The sequence below is a fragment of the Camelus dromedarius genome, chromosome 5, assembly GCF_036321535.1.
Source record: "Camelus dromedarius isolate mCamDro1 chromosome 5, mCamDro1.pat, whole genome shotgun sequence".
In the NCBI taxonomy this organism is placed as follows: Eukaryota; Metazoa; Chordata; class Mammalia; order Artiodactyla; family Camelidae; genus Camelus; species Camelus dromedarius.
In genome coordinates, this window is record NC_087440.1 from 91,492,643 (window position 1) to 91,512,490 (window position 19,848).

The 19,848-nt window shown below is 52.6% G+C and overlaps 2 protein-coding genes across 12 annotated transcripts in view; one reads left to right on the forward strand and one right to left on the reverse strand.

The window, feature by feature from the left end:
* WDR20 (WD repeat domain 20) overlaps positions 1-5,366 on the forward strand; it is a 59,835-nt gene extending 54,469 nt beyond the window's left edge. For all 3 annotated transcript variants that reach the window (XM_031454331.2, XM_031454348.2, XM_031454352.2), the window contains one exon: positions 4,522-5,366. In XM_031454331.2, coding sequence (XP_031310191.1) covers positions 4,522-4,575 — 54 coding nt within the window. In that variant the 3' untranslated portion in view covers positions 4,576-5,366. The remainder of the gene's footprint in view (positions 1-4,521) is intronic.
* A 1,554-nt stretch (positions 5,367-6,920) lies between these two features.
* The window catches only part of MOK (MOK protein kinase), a 44,718-nt gene continuing 31,790 nt past the window's right edge, over positions 6,921-19,848 (reverse strand). For 6 of the 9 annotated variants that reach the window (XM_031454357.2, XM_031454365.2, XM_064486262.1 and 3 more), the window contains 8 exons: positions 14,401-14,479; positions 14,223-14,271; positions 12,416-12,594; positions 10,920-11,021; positions 9,886-10,059; positions 9,206-9,329; positions 7,508-7,708; positions 6,921-7,428 (listed from right to left, as the gene is read on the reverse strand). In XM_031454357.2, coding sequence (XP_031310217.1) covers positions 7,348-7,428; positions 7,508-7,708; positions 9,206-9,329; positions 9,886-10,059; positions 10,920-11,021; positions 12,416-12,594; positions 14,223-14,271; positions 14,401-14,479 — 989 coding nt within the window. In that variant the 3' untranslated portion in view covers positions 6,921-7,347. The other 3 variants (XM_064486261.1, XM_064486264.1, XM_031454367.2) reach the window with 3 other exon arrangements.

Sequence of the window (19,848 nt, forward strand, 5' to 3'; positions counted from 1 at the left end):
TCTTTGGAGCAATGTGCCACCATCAGTGTGACCCATTGTTGGGCAGGTCAAGGACAGCAAAGGGGCAGCTGCCCAGTGGAGCCAAGTTCCCAGGCCTATAGTTAACAGTGGGTCTGGGACAGGGAGGGGTGCAGATGCTCAGGGAATGGCCCAAAGGATGTGCTAGGGGAGGGAGCACGTCCCTCTCCTAGCCCCACATCTACTTCCTAAGTCTGACTCAGTGAGTCCAGGGACTCTGGCCTCACGTGCCTTAGAATGAAATGGTAGCTACTCTGTCCGGCTGTTCTTGGTTCTTCTGTACAGTGGTCTGGGTGGCGTGAGTACTGGGATCCTTGGGGACGGGCTACAGAAAATGTATGCATAGCTAGAAACAACGGCCCTGGAGGGAGTTAGCCTGGTGATGTTTCTCATCATGTTTGCACACCATCTCTAGAAAAAGGCATCACTTTACGAATCTTTCCCTCTTAGTCTCTCAGAGAGGTCATTCGGGGGAGCCTTCCTGGCAGGTGCCTAGAAGCATAGCCTCGGGGATCCGCGCTCTGGGTGCAGGGCACCTTCCCGTGACCTATCTGTGCACGGTCGTGCTCAGCTCCTCTCGTGGCTCTTTCCTTCACTTTCTACAAGGTCTCAGGACCTGTCCCGAGGCCAACACGCATGTCACTTTTGTGTGGGGTGAGGGTGACTTTGAGAGAATCAATTGACCAGGCTTTGAGCAGTGCTGGGATGACTTGGTGATCCACATGCAGCCCGAACCCGCCGACCTCTTCCGACCTCATCCCACAGCTGCCCCCTCGAGGTTCTGAGGTCTCAAAGGTTTATGGGTGAGTCCAAGATAACTGGGGTCAGATGGGAGCCCGCTAGGGGCCCAGCAGAGCTTCAGGACAAGGCTTCTGTCTGATGGGGGCCTCTGTGACCCCCATGTCTTTTCTTGCTTTCAGGGTCTGCAATCTTGGCAACAGCCGTGCACAAAGACACGTTCCTTGGTTGTAAATTGTAGCCGAAGTATTGCTTTTCCCTATGCGTTCTTGTGAAACAATGTTTAATTCTGTTAGCTTAGTATTGTAAATTAGGATCAAACCCAAACTAAGAGCTGGAGAATTTTATCAGTTTCCATATGAGATCTCCAGCAGGAATGAAATGGCAACTCCGGTGAGAACAGACCAGCTATGAAATGTTAGACCCAGGAGTCACCACTGTTCCTGTAACAGGCTGCCTTCCTAGGGGGCTGTTAGGACCTTATGCCGACTCTTGGCTGGAGAAATGCAGTGATGCTTGCAAAGCTCTTAATTGCCAGCTGTCTGGTGTCAGGTGGACAGACCGGCAGTTGCCACGCTGCCCAGACCGCTGGACACCAGCAAGGTCTCCAAGGCCAGGCGCTGCCCCGCTCCCTTGATCCTGCCGGGGGAAAGGAGGGTGCAGGCGGAGGGGCAGAGGGTCGCCATGTGGGCCGTGGATGGCGGGTCGGGGAGCAGGTCCCCCACTCTGAAAAGCGTGCCCCAAACCATGCCCCTCCATTAATGTGTCAGGCTGGGCCTCCCTCGAGAGAAGTCTGAGTCTTCGATGGAGGCCTGTTAAGTGTGCGTTTTCCATCTCTCTTGTCATCACCCAGGAACCTTTCAACTAAAGCACAGGCTTATAGAAATAAGGTTACTTTTTACATTTAATTTTCTTTTGAACAGTGATGTTTCCTCTGATGTCTCCACTGTCCATTCTGTCCAGCAAACAGTTCCATCTCCAAGAAGCAGACAGGTGTCAGGTCTCCCTCTCCAACATACCAAGGCCGGACAGGCTCCCGGCCCGCGTGCAGACCCCCTGCCTGCGGCCATTCCCTGTTTAGTCCTGAGGGGCCCTCTCCTCCCCAGTCCTTCAGGGCCCTCCCCCAGTCCTCTTGTTTCAGACTCTGCCTCACCCGCCCCCCACCCCAGGAGCATCCCAAATCTGCACCCACACCTGGTGCCCACCAGGGGCCTGGAGGCCCAGCCCCTGGCCTTGCCCCCACACCACACTTCTCTCCCCGCTCTGGCAGGGGGGCTCCTGGACGGGGTGCCTGGGGTCCTCTTGCGGTTTTCACCCACGACTGCTTCTGGCTCAGGGCCTGAGGGGCAGGACCCCAGGCGTAATGCTGCACAGTGTCCTTTCTAAAGTCATTGTCCCTCGGGGTTGGCATCAAAAGGGCTGGCCTGTTCACCCTGTCCAGTTGGTGGTTTAGGTGGGTGTGGACCGCAGGAGCTGGAGGGTTTGAGGGCAGCTGCTCGCTGAGATGACCATCAGGGTCTCTTTCAAACATCCTGGCGGACTGCTGTCAGCTCCCCGCGGCCGCCACAGCTGGATTAGGGCTTTAGACCAGCGAGACCTGGAGACTGAGTGCTTTCACTCTGGCTAGGAGAGCCTCCTGCAGCCCCTGAAGGCAGGGTGGCTTTCCAGTGGTGTCCCCACTGACCTCAGGACCCAGGAAGCCGGTGCCCTGCCCCTCTGTACCTCAGCTCCCTTCCTCCCTCGGAACTGCACAGAAAGGCGCCTAGGCCTCCAGCCCCTCACACTCAGAACTGGACAAAGCCTAAGGCCGGGGAGGGGCTGGGCCAGGGTGGCCAGACCCCGCTGCCCACCTGGCAGTCACGAGCCACCTGGGGCCCCTGGACACTGGACAGGGGGCTGGTCCCAACCAACCTCCAAGGCTTCTTATATCATTAGTAATTCTCACATTGATTACATGTTGAAATGATAATATGGGATATATTGGGTTAAATATTTAAATTCATTTGACCAGTTTTTAATTGTTAGATGTGCCACTAGTTTTAAATTTCACGTGTGGCTGGCGTATCCTTGTGCTAGCAACGCTGGTCTGGAGATGCCACCTGCCCCAGTGGGACGGGTGTCCTCAGCACGAACATCACCCACAATTGGCGGGGGCTGGGAAAGGGGGCTCAGGCCCTGTGGGTTGAGAGGCCTGGGGTGGGGGCCTCTGCATCTCTGTCCCCCTTTGCAGGGAGGAGCAGTTTGGGGAGAACGGGGACCTCTGCCTTGGGTAGATTTGACAGTTCCTGGACATCCTGTGGCTCCCGGAATCCACTTTCCTGACTCTGAATTGCCTTAGACCCTGAGGAGGTTTATCTGTGACACAGGTGACTCCACTCCAGACTGCCCACCAGGGACAGGGAGCTGGCCCTCGCGGCCTCTCTCTGCAGCCCCTGAGGAGCGTTTCTCCTCACTTGGCCAAAGGCTGCCCCCATCACTGAGGCAGTAAGACAGCTGTCCTTCCCTCTGTGCGCCGGGCCGAGGTGGGCAGTCTCCCCGGGTTGGGTGGGCCAGAGCTTTCCCTCCGCTGTCTGGACTTCACCCGGCTGTGTTGAAGGGTCTGAGTGAGAAGCGCGGAGCTGCCCTCGCCGTGAGGTCGGACAGGGCTGTGTCCCCTCCAGGAGTGGGTCCTGGAACCCAGAGATGAGCTTCTGTCAATTCTGAGTGGGGGCAGGTTGCTAAATTCCATCAGCTCTTTGCTTCCTGACCTTGTCCAGATGAACAGATTTCAGGTTTGAGGTGAGAAACTGGAGATAAAATGACTTGCAGCAGGACCACGTGTTTCCCAGCTCCTCTCCAGCGAGGTGTGGGCGAAGCTGAAGGTCAGTTTCAGGTGGTCACCCTCATCTGTGTCGGCGCGATTCCGCTATGTGAGCAGGTGGCCACCTTGCTTACATAGCGCCAACCAAGTGCAGCGTGTTTCAGGACAGCTAAGGATGCTTGTGTCAAAACTGAAAATCTATAGCTGCAGTGTTGCACTATTGTAACCTTAAAATTCTTAGTAAATGAATGAGGCCAAATTCTGATGGCATCCCAGTAAATGCAAAGAAACCTAGTGCTCTTTGCTGTGTAAGAGGTTTATCTTAAGCTCACGCCTATATTGCAAGAAATCAGTGAGAGCCTGTGGCCTCTCAGTAGGAGCCACCCTGAAGAGACAGACACCACCTCTTACTGGTGCAGAGAGTCCCCAAGTCCACCAGGCCAAGTGGCAGGACTGGGCTTTGTCCCAGGTCCTCCTTGCTTTACCTGTTGGGCCCTGTATGCCGGCGCTACAGCCAGAGGGGCCCCACCAGCACAGCACCATCAGAGAAAGCCATGCCTTTAGGAAGTGCCAAGAGACTCCCTCCTTGGAGGCCTACCCTGGCTCCAGGGGACTGGGCGCACAGCCGTTGGAGGCGGCAGTGAACAGCCCCCTACGGGGTGCCCCTCACCTTTGGGCCAGTGATGCTGCAAAGAATCTCGGCCCTGAGACCTCCCCTAGGCCAGCCCTGCCCCAAGCCTTGCACCCAAGCAGGAGGCCGAGCTCAGTAGATGCCGAGCTCAGAGGATTCCGATGAGTTAGGAATCAAGTAGATGGAAATGGAGGGGTTGTTAAAACCTTGGCTTCCAAACCATCAGAAATCTAACCGTGACCATGTGAAACTCCTGGAAAAGAGTAAGAGTGACTGTGACTTTTCTTCGTTGCCCCGTGTTTTGCTGGGTTAATGTAAACTGCTTTGTTTGCAGGGTTTACTGTCATCCCCAAACCAGGCCAGTTCTCCAGGTGGGACTGTAGTGTAGCAAGCCCACTCCTGCTGGAAAATTCTCGCCCGACTGGGTCCTGAGGGAGCGACGCGGACATCGGAGTCCAGAGCCCACCTCAGCCTGGCGTCCGGCGGCGTGGGAGGCAGTCGCGGCCGGAGGGAGCAGACGTCGCAGGAGCGAGAGTGGGAGAGAAGCGCGGGGCAGGGGCCTTTCAGTTCACCCAAAGATGTTTCATTTTTAAATCATTCTTTTGGGGCTGCAGTAAAAAATAAGAAATGAGATTTTCTTGCTTTTTACTCTAAAAGTCAATGTAATTAAAACCTCATATATATATATAAATATATACATATATACATAGTGTAAAATAAAATGTTTCTTGGACAAGAAATCCCCTTAAATCCAACTATTATCAACAGCACTTCACTCTGTTTTTGCACTGATCTTTTTAATACCTTAGGTGGTCGGAAGACAACCTGAAATGCACTCATAGAGAAAGTTGTTACTTTCTGGCTTAAACATGTGATTCAGGAAGACCAATGCTGCAATCATAGATTTTTAAAAAACTGTTTGCACTTAAACTAGTTTAATGTTAAAAAGTTTCTTTGAACCTGGGTGTAATGGACCTCCAAGGTGTGGAGTGAAGGTGCCCTTTAAATCTGTTACCATTTATTTTAATACTGTTGTTCCAATGCAGTCACCTGTGTATTATATGTATACAATGTCATTCTGCGATAGGGGAAATGGTCACTTCGGTGGTAATTTTCATCATCTAAAAGTGGTATTTCTAATTCACAAAAAATATTAATATTAAAACTATCTTGAATATACCATTTGCTTATCTTCTGTTAAATTGGCTCAGTTTTTCACGTTTTTTGCTGAACTGAATGTTTAACGCCATGCCCCTCACAGCCCTCTCCATCGGTCAGCCCGATTTGAGATGGGCTCATGGGGAGAGTTCTCTGGTTCTCCAGACCCTCCATGCGGCCTCCCCCATCTTGGGCCTCTGTGGCAGCTGCTCCGTGTGCACAGACCCAGTGTCAGCCAGCCGTCTCCCTGTGGCTTCAAGTCCACGAGGCCGTCTTTTGTCATGGAAATCCTGGGATCACATGTACCTCTGGGGTGAGTACGAACAAGCTTTGCTAGCTGCACGGCGACATCACAAGGGGCTTTTATGTGGTTGAAACCAGCTCGGAGCAGGGGTCTCGCCCACACCTCCTGGTAGACGCCCACAAGTTACTAGGATCTGTGTGTAGCTGCTGCCAGGCAGAGGAACTTAGTTTAAAAGATATACAGCTGGCCCCTGTGAAGGCCTTTTTATGGTGTGACTAAACCACGAAGTGCCTAGAACACATTTCTCTAAGTGATCCCGCTTAGCGCTCGCACGGTGGGCTCCCGGGCCCTCTGCGGAGGTGGATGGGCACCGTCCCGCCCCATTGCCACTGCCACACAGAGGCAGCCCTGAAAACCCCCCCAGGGGCTCGGATGGGCTTCACAGGAAGCTGTTTCCCACTCCTCTCCAGGGGGCACCCAGCTCCGACAGGCCCATCCCCCTTCCCGTCCGCCTTATTTCTGGTCCTGAATCTGCCCTGCCTGGGCTCCTCTGCCCCCACAGGGCCCACATGCCCAGAACCCCGCTCCCCGTACCACTGAGATGCTGCAGCCGCCCCGCCTGGGGGGGCCCGTCCTTCTCTCAGTGCCGCCCTCCCCTCACTCCTGGTTCTCCCTGGCTGTCAGGTGGGCCCGAGGCGGCGGTCACCGGACAGTGTATGGAAGGGTGGCACAGATCTTTGTTGTTTTTTGTTTTTTTAGTAGTTGTATTTCTTTTTTGTTTGTGCCTAACAGAGGCCTGAGGATTGAACCCAGGCCCTGGTGCATGCCAAGCACACGCTCTACCACTGAGCTGCACCACCCACCCCACAGATCTGCCTTACAAAGGGAACAGGAAGGCAAAAACTCACCTGGGAGATTCATAAGTTTGCGAAGATGAGAAGGAACATCCACTTACCAGCTTACATTCCCAGACAAATGGGGGCTTCGATGGCTGTCCCCTCTGCCTGGCCGCCCCTCTGCCCCGTCCCCTCACCCCCCTTGTCATTGGCACCCCTGAACCCAAACGGGCGCACCCACAGGCCAGCAGGGAGCAGGGCTCTCTACTCACGGGAGGAGGCACCTGGCTCCATCCTCCCCGCCCAGGAGGCACTGAGCCCTGAGGGCACCAAGCCCAAGCCTGTGCTCCTTCCTCAGCGGTTTTGCAAGCAACACAGAATGAAGCCACACCAAAGTCTTCCTAACAAAATCAATTTCCCTGCTAAGCTCACGAAAGTAAAATTAAAGGAATGGATAGTCAGGACACATGTAACTCAGAAAATATTAAAATGAAATACTGTAAGGATAGCTTATTTTTTAATAAGAATCAGGGGTCTTTAAGGGTACAGCGCGTGAGCTGAAGCCTTCTCAGCACTACTGGTGGTGTGCTGAAGAAGGCCCACGGCGCCCGCGGTGAAACCGAGCCTAAATAATACATAATAAAGTATAATTTCTGTTTTGATTAATACAAAAAATTACAAAGTAGTCCCTGCCCCAAATTCTTATGTTACGAAAACGAAATAAAACCCTAAAATGAGGTGGTTATACACTGTATTAGACTCGGACGTGCGGTACAGCTGCCTTCAGGATGCCGGCAGCCGGCTCCAAGCTGAGTGGGCGGCGCTGGCCAGCAGGCGGGCTCTCCAGGTGCCAGGCCCCTCCCTGCAGTTGGGCGGGGCCACACCTGGACCCGCCCTCGGGGCAGGTACGCACGCGTGCTGGTCAGCAGCCTCCGCCCCTCCGGTCTACCGTGGGCAGGCGACGCTGTTTCAGGGTCGGCTTGATGTCCTTCTGTGCGTCTGTCTGTTAAAGAAAGTGACAGGCACTCAGCAGGGCCAGGATGGGTGCTGGAGCGGCCAGGGGAAGCCGGGGGGAAGCCTACCTTCTGGTTTGCACCAACACACTTCAGGGGTCTCAGCAATGGGACTCTGCCATTTGCCCCTGGGGCCAGCACTGACTGCAGCGCCAGGCTGGAGTATGAGGACAGTTTGGTCACTCCCGCCAGCTTAAGTTTGGGCAGTTCCATCAGGTAGGCCGGTCCTGGTCTCCTAGGATGGTCCTTCTCTTGCTTTAGGGTCTGTTTCTTGAAACAAAACAAAGGCCAGTTGAAAAGAAGATGATTCCCTGCTCATGGGAATTAGGAAAAACAAGAGCAGCTCTTTCGTAGTACCTTTGCCAACACAATTTCCTGACCGTGAGGTGTGACCACAAGGTGACTGGAACACACACACCAGGTCCCAGCCACCCACAAGTGAGGCGGCCACTCACTAGGCCAGGGCCTGGACTAACATCGGGGGAGGCCGAGCTGCGCCGTGCGTGCAGCTCTGCAAGGGCCGAGGCCACGGTGACGCCACCTACTCTAATTCCTGGAGGGTGGCCAGAGCGGCTGTGGCCGCTTCTCTGTGGCCAGTGAGTTAAGGATGGATTTCACACCTTTCAATAGTTGGGAAATTTTCCTGGCATGTGAAAACTACATGAAATTCAAATTTTAGGGCCCACAGTTTTACTGAAATCCACCCCCACCATTTGTTTACATATCGTCCACGGCACCACAAGCCAAAACAAGTGGTCAGTTGAGACAGAGACTTGGGCCTGCAAGGCCTAAACCTCGGCCAAGTGGGCCTCACAGACCAGCCTGGGCCTCGTCTCCACCTGCAGGGGGCGCCTTTAGTGGATGGAAGCGGGAGAGACCGTCAAACACCTGACCAGGCACCTGCCCAGGAGGAAGGGGAGGCCCCGCAGGGGCGGCAGTCAGGGGGCAAGATGGGCGAGGCTCGGGCCAGAGGTGGGGTGGGGTCCGTCCAGGGTTCAGGGCCCTGAGCAGCTGAAGGACAGACAGCAGCACAGGGAGAAAAGCAGGTTCGGGGGGAGCGGAGCCTGGGTTTGAACACGTTTGCCTCCTGGACTCCCAAACAGAGCTGGAAAGCAGCGGGCTGGACACGGGGGGCCTGGGTTTCTGCAAAACAACCTGACTGCAAGTGCATCTGGGCCCTCAGCCCTCAGCCCAGAGCCACAGCCGCTCAGCGTCAGGCTGAGTGATAACTCATGGAAGGGCACAGCTGCCAGTCTGGAGCCAGCTCACACCTGGAAAACTGGGGGAACTGAGCAAATGGGGGCCACACAGTATCTGAAAAGAACACTCTGGTTTCTAAACCAGAAGTGTGCAAAATGACCTCTGTGATGGTCAGCGTGCCCCTCTGGAGCCTGCTGCTCTCACAGGGGCTCAGTGGCCAAGTGGGAATGGTCACCTAGGCCAGAGTTAGACTCTCTGTGGTCCTCCTTGGGCCGGTCTGAGGGCACAAGGAGGGGACATGTGCACTGCTTTGGCTCAGACCCTGGCCCTGTGTGCAGAGCCCCACCTGGGGATGCAGTCAATCTCAGCTAGAGTGGCAGGAAGGGCTGGCACAGTTGCAGCCGGGCTGCCCGTGTCCCAGCACGGGGAGACGCTGTCTGGCGGGGTGGCAGGTCCCTGACAGACGCGGCAGCCCAGCCAGCCATGCCCTCCACAGGTGGTGTTGGCCTGAGAGACACAGGCTCGAGGGCACCCGGCCCGGGCTCAGCTCACCGACGCTCTCAGTACCTGCTTTTGGCCCTCCTTGGGAGTTTGCCAGGTGCTGCTGAGTAGTTCCGGGGCCACAGGGTGCTTTGGAAAGAAAGTTGTGGCTTTCCTCCAGTGGCTGGCCAGAGCCTGCTTCTCGGTGGCCCTGCAGGGAGGGTAGAGAGGAGGGGGCGCCTACCCTCAGAACCCACCAGCCTGCAGCCTGTCTGCCTTCTTTGTCTCCAAATCGGTGAGCGCCTTGTCGCTGCCTCCCCTCCCCAGCGTGCGCTGCCCGAGGAGCCCTTTCCCTCTCCTGCTTCTGCCTGTCTCTGGGCCGGGAGTGGAGGGGTCCACCCCCCCAGACACTCGAGGTTTGGGGAAGATGAACCCCCTCGTCACACGTACCCCAGTGGACACGGGTGTGGACTCGCATGCCCTCCGGTGCCAGATGCCGCCCAGGTGCCCTCAGACCTCACGGCGCGTTCACCCCATTTACCCGGACATGCACGAGATGACTCGCGAGTCTATAAACAACTGAGCCTTGGCATCAATGGGAAAGCAGCTACAGAGCCCTCCTTCTGCCCCCTGCGCAGCCGCTGACAGCCTCCTTTCGGGAGACTATACCAGAAGGGGCAGGCTGGGGGTTCCCTGAGGTACTGGCACAGCTCCTGGAACCCACCTGCCCCACCGCGGGCCCCGCGGGGCCCCGCCAGCGTGCCCACCTCTGCTGGTGGAAGTAGGGGTGCTGCAGGGCCTGGTGGGCAGTGATTCTCTCGTCTGGGTCATAGGCCACCATGGCGTGCAGGAGGGAGAGGCATTGTGGAGACAAACTGGCTGTCAGGAGAGGTATTCCTGATCCCTTTTTAAAAGGAAAATCAAAACTCATAGCTCTCGACCTGTATTAAAAGCCCAACGATAATAAACGATCACACCATCACTGGAGCACATGGCAGGTCCGTCATCGCGACTCTGTGGGGCCTACACTTAAGGTAATGGTTAACGGTCACAAAAGGGAGGGGGACTGGACAGCGGTCCAAATCCAGAGAATACAAGAGTGGACCGACACGGACACTGTGGGCTCTGGGTCACAGTGACGTGCCAGTGCAGGCTGGACCCCAGCAGATGTGCCCCAGGGCCCGCGCTGACGGCAGGGAGGCCGCGCGCCGTGAGGGAGGCCAGGAGGCACACGCGAGACTTCTATGCCTTCCACTCAGGTGTTCTGTGAACCTCAAGCTGCTCTAAAAAATGAAGTCTATTTTTAAAAAAAGGTGGGGGAGATCATGAAATCTGTTATGCTATAAAATGTAAGAAAAATACTTTTCTTCAAAAAGACTAATCTCTCACTCCCACCAGAGAAGCATAAAATAAAGTTTAAAAAAGAAAAAGAGTCCAAAATAGTTGTCATCTCTTTACTCCCCTCACAGGGCCCTCCCTTGGAAGCCCCCAGCCCGAGTCCCCGTCCAGGTGACGGAGTGGCCACAGCAGGCTGGGTGGCAGCTACACTGGGCCCTTGCATGCAGCCCATGCGTGCAGCCCATGCTTGACGACCTTTCTCACCCAGAGGCCTCTATATCCTAGCAAGTGTTCAGGGGACAAGACCTGACTGTCCAGCCCTCAGGGGGGCTGTGAGGAGGCTCTGCCTGGGCAGCCGTGCTGGGGCCAGTGGTGCCCAGCAGGCGCAGGGGAGGCTGTGGGGTGAGGTACCCTGGCCTGGCAGGGTGAGTCCCGGGGGACTCCTGGGAGCAGGTGCACTTACTGCTTGAACTTGGCAAGGGTCTTCTCAGTAGGCGTGCCGATGATGTCGTGGATTCTGGAGATCTGGTCCAGCTCATTGGCTCCAGGGAAGAGGGGCTGCAGGCTGGGCAGGTGCAACCGGGGGCTGCGGTCAGGGCAGCAGCCCAGGTGGAACCCGGGGTGCCAGCCCTCCCCGCATGGTGACTTCCATCCCCCTGGGGCATAGGTCTTCCTCCATCTCCTGTCCCAGACAGAGACAGAGCCCTCTGCCCGCACAGCCCGGGTCTCTGCCGGCTGCGAGATGTAACCACCAAGGGTCTTCCCACAGCCCAGGAGAGTTTCACTGACAAAAACTCAGGCTGGGCCAGGTCAAGTTTTGCTACCAACTGAGTTCCAAGGAACATTTTGGGTTTGGAGTTTTTCAAGGATTGTGGAATTGTGGATGAAAGACTTCAGATCTGTAACATACTACACGCCACAAAGGAGGGTTTAAAAATCTGGCTCTGGCAGTAAGACTAGCTTCTAGCCAAGAGAACAGCAGCATCTCACGGCTCTCGGGGAAGAAGAGAAAACACAGGCGAGCAAGTACCAGATCCCAGTGGCGGAGGCCATGGGGTCACCGCTGGCAGCTAGACTCAGACCAGACGCCGCTGGTCGTTGCGCACTTAACGCTTAAGCCCTTTAACACCCTCGACTGACTCCCAGGGCTTCAGCACGAGGAGAGACTGTCTGCTGGTACTTCAGCGGCAGTGAAAGCGTCACTCCCCTTTCACCTATCAGTACGAACGACACAGAATCAGAAGGTGGGCCCTGAAGGATAAGGGGTCAGCCGAGCAGGCAGGAGCAGGCGGCCTGGGTGCTGCCTGTGCTGGGCTCTGCGTTCTGCTGCGCGTCACCCTGGCATTAAATTCACCCACCTCTTCATGATCCACTTCCTCCTTGGGTTTCTCCAACCCAGTACCCTCCGCCTGGGAGAAGAGCCCTCCTCCCCTCCCCCAGCCTCTGCTCCATCCAGAGGCTGCAGGGGAGGACACTCAGGGTTGGGACTCGCTGGACTCCAGCCCGTCCTCACACCTGGGAGGGCTGCGCCGCTGAGGGCAGACCTGGGGACCCACCGCTCACACCTCCCCACGGCAGGCCCCACGAGTGGCAGTGAGCACGCTTCTACTCTGCTCCTGAATCTGGTAATCAGCTGTGTCACTGATGAAGCCAAATGAAAAGGCCCACAGACCCCGGGCCGGGCGGGCTGGCAGGAAACAGGTAACTGACAGTCGTCTTCTCCATGACAAGCAAACAAGGAAAAGTACTTGACAAAAAGGAAAAGGAAAGCCCAACACAGTTTCCATCGTTAGAAAACAGCCACGACAGAAGAATGACAGTAAAACCTGTGCAGCAAAGGAAGGGGCTGGCCCAGAGCCCCTGGACCGGCCGAGCCCCATTGCGCAAGCTGCCTCAGGACACCGACGCAGAGGTCCAGCGGCAGGCGGGGTGCCCCGCGTGCGGCCGGCTCAGCGCTACCTGGCCACCTCGTAGAGCACGCAGCCGGCACTCCACATGTCCATCTTGTAGGTGTAGAAGCCGTCGGTGAGGAGACACTCGGGGGCCCGGTACCAGCGGGTGGAGATGTACTCTGTGTACGGCTGCTTCGAGTACACACTCCGGCAGGACCCAAAGTCCCCTAATTTCAGGACATCCTGCTGCGAGGAGGGGAGCAGGGACAAATAACACCTTGTCAAGTAGCTCTTGTAACACCAACCATTTCAAATATTTACACACTAATGGGAAAATTTATGACATCTACACTAGCTTGTAAAATATAAACTACTGGCTTTGTAAGCACCTGAAACTGCCTCTAACAGAAGAGGAAGTGGTGTTTCTATTCAGTGGAACACATCTACAAATATTCTGGCTACGTTTTACAGATATTTCAAAATGTCTACTGGCTTCAGAAACTCTGAAGTCCCAGTGCAAGTCTACAAATGAGCTGCACACGCTGGTCACATCCCCTGTTACGCCTCAAACCCCCCATTCTGTCCAGCACTTCTGGGAGCGTGGTTCCCACTCGGGGGTGGCTGGGCCGGGGCAGGACAGACAGCCCAGGGAAACAGGTGTCAAGGCATTTCTTCCACCTTCTTTACCCCTCACATTCAAGTAATAAAACGCATGCTGTCAATACATTTGAAGCCTCTGGCACCTACAGCCACAGCGAACACTGCACAGCACTATTCCTCACCAGACTCGCAGGAAACCTACTCTGCTCGCCTTTTACCTCTGTTCCCATTCCCGATACATTCAACACAAATTACCAGGCATGTTAAGGGGCAAGAAAAAACACAGTCTGAAGAGACAAAGCACGCATCAAAACTGGGCTCAAATACAGCACAGGTTTTAGAATTTTAGAATTACCAGACAGGAAATTTAAAATAACTATAATTAATTTGTCAAAGGCTCTAATGGAAAAAGTAAAGAGCATGCAAGTTCAGGTGGAAAACATAAGCAGAGAGATGGAAACCCTAAGAAAGAACCAAAAGGAAACACTAGAAATAAAAAAAAAACACTTTAACAAAAATTTTAAAATGACTGATAGGCTCAGCAATAGCCTAAACACAGCCAAGGAAAGAACCAGGGGGCCTGAAGACCCGCCTAGAGAGATTCCCCAAACTGAGACGCAAAACAGCAGAAGACCGGCAGAAACAGGACTGAGCACACAAGAGCCGTGGGGCGGCTCCGCAAGGTGCGGCACACCTGTAACGTGGCCGGCTCTCAAAATGACGCTGACTGCAAGGAGCCGGCACAAACAAGAGTACATACCATCAGATTCCACTTATAGAACATTTCAGAAAATACACACTAATTCTGTAATGACAGAAAGTCAGCCAGTCTTCGCTTGGGGACAAGAGATGAGGAGGGAGGGGTCACCGAGGGGCAAGAGGAAACTTCTGGGAGCGATGGACTTGCCTGCTGACCTGACTGGGATGCTGTACGTTACACCCAAATGCATCGAACTGCGCACCTCACGTATGTATAGTTTCAGGGGTTTCGAGTGAGACAGATCTGAACTCGGTTCCTGCTTCTTCCACTTTACAAAGATAGTTTGACTGGAGTTTATTTTTGCATATAGTATTAGAAGGATACCTAAGATAACTTTTTTCCAGATGTCCACTTACATTGATGGCATTTATTAAATAAACTGTTTTTCCAAACTGGAAGAAAAAAAATTAAAATAGACATGGTATCCAGCTATCAGGGACTGAAAGCACATCTGATGGGAAGGTTTATATTCTACCTCTATTCTGATACCAATTCTTCATTTAAAGGTTCTTACCTTTATCAATATATTTTCTGGTTTTACGTCTCTGTGAAATATTCCATTTCTGCATGCAACATAAAACGGAGGATAGAATTAATGGTACTGCATTCATTCAAAATCTTGTATGCTGTATTTTTAATAAATGTTAATACATTTTTTAAACTTGAAAGCCGCCAAGTCCCCAAGTGCGTACCTGTGCATATGGTCGAGAGATGTACACAGCTGGTACATATAGTGCGCAATTTTTTTTTCTGACAATGGGTGTCTTCTCCCTGTGTGATCAAGGAAGCAGCCAAATATGGTTACCAATGGTCCACACCCCCTTTACTGAAACCAAAATAGAATCCATTTTTATTAACAGTGCAAAAATCTGACTTTCTCAGTGAAAAACCACCTGAAGTAGTTCTAGGAAATACGGAGTCTATCTACAAAATATGCCAGTTAAAATTCGAGAGACTGGCACGATTTCACTTAAAATCCCAGCGCCATGCCTCTCTGACTGCAGAGCGGCAATCACAGGGCAGCTCAGCAGGACAACACGGCCTCAGGCGGCCCCAGGACGCGCCTTCTAACGCAGGATGCGGGATTGGGAGCTGTCCGGAGGCACGTGCAAATCCAGTGTTTCCCCAGCTTCCCGTCTAAACGGAGGGTTCCATTTCTAAGGGTGGCACCACACAGCTCAGAAGAGTACGTTTTCTTAATCCGACAAGACCAACGCTGGCTTTAGCTTTCACAGCCCGCGGGCTCCTCTCACAGAGGCAGCGATCCTGACCGCGCTGCGGGCACCTGCGCCTGGGGGCACCGTCCCTCGCCCTGCTCTCCACACCTTCCTCCCCTCCTGCCGTGTTCAGGATGCTCTAAAACTCCCAACACTACACTCCAGCATCCTAGCTACCCTCATGCTGGACGATGTCACACTTCACTTGATTTTAATTTCAAAGGTCTATGTTTTTCGGTTATTAAGTTTTAAATCAGCAAAGTATCCACTCTCAACAATTCAGAAAACCACTTTTCTCTCCATGAGCATATGTCCCACTTGACATTTTTGGTCCTAAATTTGCAATTTCTGTTGAAAAAAATAAACACATTCTTTTTTCTGCGTAACAAGAATGTTCATGTTAACAATAGAATGTAACTTAAATTATAAAATGTCTAAGTGAAATGAACTTTTTCCATGTCATACTATAATCTTTTTATCCCATTTCACTTAATTTATCATGTTTTCCAAAATTTAATTAAAAGAATTAAAACTAAAACTGTCAGCTTTCCCTAGCTTAAGGAATCCTGTAATTTTATTAATTATCTACATAAAGGTGAGAAGAAAGAAAACTTTACACAGGAGGCTGGATGAAGCTTCATGAAGTTCGGCACTCCTCTGAGAGGGCTCTCACTGCCCCCTAAACAGCCTGACTCCCCAGACCCCTGTCTGCAGATCCCCGCTGGTACATGGGCTCTCAGGATACAGGAACTTGTGAAGACCCAGAGTGCTCCCCGCCCTCACCCCCAGGCATTTCTGGCTCAGTAAGTCTGCTGTGCGGCCCCCAAAGCTGCCTTTCCAACACATTCTCAGAACCGGCTCCTGGGCCCAGTCCTCCCTTTGGGGACCACACCTACCACATCCTCTTGTTTCCCCGAATGCTCCAGTCCCACCCATCTGTGGACGTTGCTGCACATGTGAACAGTTGTACTCATGCTTTCTGCTCCTGGAAGCACCCCTCCCAGCCATGTCCACACCTTACTTGTGGCATAATATTGTCACTATAGTCAACTGAACTTGAACTCCAGACAGGTGGGCTCTTTTAGGAAAAGTCCAATCCATCCAATCTTCATAATCACCTTGGGAGCTTTTAAAAGGTAGATTCCAAGGCCCAAACCCAGACCTAGCGAACCACAAATCTAGGCAGGTGGGCCAGGAGCCTGTGTTTCCAGCTGCCTCCAGCCCCTGGTGTGAGGGCATTTTCAGGTGCCTACCCTTCTTCTCTTCCTGAGTCTGATCCCCCACCTCACCCACCTCGACCCCTTTGTAGCCCTGGGAGCAAGGACACGACTCTCTCCCTGGCCCCTCCGTAGGAATCCCTGCCTGCATAAGGGGCTACAGTGGAGCGAGGGAACCGCATGGACCATGCGGGATACTGGTCTGGACCATCGGAGTCCACACCCTCAACAAGGAGAGGAAAGACTATCAACTCTTCACAACAGTTTTTCCAAAACAAGATCCTAACTTTCCAGGCCCAAGGCTGCATCTGGTTCCCACCAGATTTTTGTTATAAACATCTTGAAACAAATAAATAGAGTATAATTAATAAACTACTCTTAAGTTCCTCATATGAAATTACTGAATGCCAGCAGACTGCAAACAGCATCTCCCTGGTCTGTTGTGGCTCTCCCGACCAAATTCACTTTAGCAAGTTAATTTTTACCAAATATTCTCTTTAAGAAGATTCTAAAGAATGTCACATACAATCCAGCAATGTGAAAACACTAACAACGGTTAACTGTGACATCGGCTGTCAGCACTGACTGAACATGACTGCCAGGGTAGCCGGCGCTGCGCACCACGTCCAGCACACCCCCCTTCCCACAAGGCTCTGGCCCCAGGTCTGGGCCTGGCTTTCCTGGTCAGGCCTGGGGGTGTCTGCTGGCTCCACCAGGGCACAGCCAAAGGCGCCTGGGCCCAGGGGCTCTGCCCCACGGTACCCAGTAAGCACGTTTGCTGGCGGTATTTTCCACAGGAGAGCTGTGCACTAGGCCACACTGCTCTGAGAGAGGGAAGAGGTCTTCACAGGCAGAGCCAGCAGGTGGGACGTCAGGATCAGCGTGGAGCCGGACGTCACCAGGGCCCCTCTCTCATCAACCAAGACAGATTCAAGGATGGGGTCCTCCCGCTTCCGCTCTTTGAAGCTGGCTCATCTTAGGCAAGTGCTGTAACTTCTGACATTCAATTTCCTTCCCTCCAAATGGAGTGGAGCTCATAGAACTGGGAAGATGAAACACAGTAACACAGAGCAAGCCTGTGACAAACTGTTCCCACGATAACGGCAGTGACCTCGCCAGCCAGGCACTGCTCTAAACACTCCACACGTGCTACTTGGTTTACTCCTCACAGCACCCCTGAGAGGCAGACACAATGACCATCCCCACTGCACAGACAAGAACAAAGGCTCATGGAGCGTGACCGCCTCCCATCACTACATACACCCGGCACTGTGAGTGCTGGACCCGGAGAGTGGTTCTGCGATACGGGTGATCCACGCTGCGTCAACATGGCCACACGGGAACAGCACTTCCCAGAAGCAGCAGCTTTAAAACTAACGGGACAGCGCCATCGGCTTGGAAGAAAATCCCCGTGGCAAAAAGGCTGGGTCACTCACTCTGAATGGCACAGAGACCGACACCGTGAAAACGAAGACACCGACCACTGTGTCAAATGTCTGAGGGAGTGTCAGGAAGGCCGTGAGAGACTGACGTCACCTCCACTTTCCTCATACATGCATGACGGGACGGTGACATGGGAGGAAACTCTAAGTAGTTCTCAAAAAGCTCTTTTAATAAGGACAGAACTAAAGTTGCTAAGTGATAAGAAAGCTAAGTGTCAGAGCAGAATTGTTAATGTTTTCTTCCTTTTTGTTGGTACTTAAAAAAATAGAGCATCTTACAATCAGTGAGTCGGATCTGATAACCTATAAAAACAAGATTGAATTAATCTGACACAGTACTGTCATGAAAAATCATTAGGCTGCACGGTGATAAGGCACCCTGCCCTAAACCGTCCTGGGACTGAACTGTCACGTTTGCTTCCAGTCAAACCAAGCTTGTTTTGCTTCTCCCTTCCTGGTTCACCCCCCAGTATCGCGGATTTATTTTAGGACACCTGGCCCACTCACAGACTCTAAAAGGTATAACCCCAAGGTGACAAGGCCAGCCCAGTGGACCTACAACAACCTATGCTCCAGAAGGTGGCTGGTGACGAGGACTTCTGGGCCACGTGCCGCCAGGGGAGAGTCTCTGGGTCTGGGTGGCCAAGTCTGTCAAGAGAGAAGCCGAGGCAGGAGGCTATGTGGCCCTAAAGCGGCCAGCAGTGGCCTGAGCAACCAGGCCTTTCCTGGTTCCACGATGGGCTGTCAAGAGGCAGTGTGCGTGGTGGTTAAGACAAGACTCTGGAACCAGACTGCCCGCATCCTACCCCCAGCTCTGTCTCTAATTAGGTAACTGACCTTGGACAGGTTACTCATCTCTCTCCTCCTTTTTATCACCTTTAAAGGGGGACCACGAATATCTGCCTGGTAAAATGAGCTAATTCCCATCGAGGGCTCAGAACAGCGCCTGGCACGTGGTTAGCACCCAGGACCTGCTACATATCATCATCACCGTCACTGTGGCCAGCACCCCGTGTCCGTGGTTTCTACATCCACGGGTTCTGCATATGAGGTTCCCATGGTGGGCTGAATCCGTGGCTGTGGAATTGGTGGAAAGGAGGGCCACTTTACATGAGGGACTTGAGAATCCACGGATTTGGGTATCTGAGCGTGGGGGGGGAGACCCTAGAACCAATACCCTGCAGATTCTGAGGGACGACTGTATTTCCTCAATTCTAAGGCAGACTTTTTTTTCTCCCACATTTTAAAAACTCTGAAATCAGGATGCGTATTTCAATATGCAGTATCTCACAGTCACTGTGAGCTGTTTGTCCCACATTTTAACATCTCTGAAATTCAGATGCTCCTTACCACTGGCGCATCTTGGGTTCTGTAGTAGACACTTGGTGTTCACGTAATGAACGAGTGTCCGCTGAGCTATAATACAAGAGTTTGTTTTCTGCAATTTCTCTCTGTAGACAGATACTAAAAGAAATGAATTCAATTTCTCCAATTACACAATTCCCCTACAACTGGGAAATTAAAGACATTTATTTCTAAACAAAGCTTTCTCAAATCTAAACACACAGAAACTTGCCAGAAATTATTCCCTCTCCTTGAGTTTTAAAATACCACAGTCTAGGAAGCAACAATCAAAATTCTAATAAAAGACATACACCTAACAACAAGAAAATTGTTACTAAACAAAGGATGTGATTGTGTAGATTCATTAAGATGCAAAATGTTGGCTTCCTGGTAATAAGATTATCGTAAATTACTGCAAAGTTCAGTGGTTGTCTTCTCTTGGTTCAGTCTGATACCCTCTCCTGATACTCTGTTATGTATGTATACACACAGAGAGAATCAGAGTGAAGACTCTATGTCAGATAGCATGTATCTGAAAACGCAGTCGTAGGGTAACACCTGTTTATCCAGGCTGTTTGGAGTAAGACCTTACGTGGAATTTCCAGATAAATGAGATTTACTCCTTGAACATAAAACCCTCTTCTACACTAATCATTTTAAATGGAAATCTTTTAAAAACAATTCATTCACTTTCCCACCTTTCCCATCACCATTTACAGAAGCAGTACTAGGGCTAGCACCACACCCATTCCATGGTTGCACTTTCTCTGACCTGTCCTGGGGACTCTGGCAACTTCCAGCTATTTGCCCAGACCACTCTCGGTTTTGTTTTGTTTCTTCTTTGGCCTCAGGTACATGTTTTGTATTTTCAGTCCCCTCCCCCATTATCGGATTGTCACCTGTCACTTTCTGTTGGCATG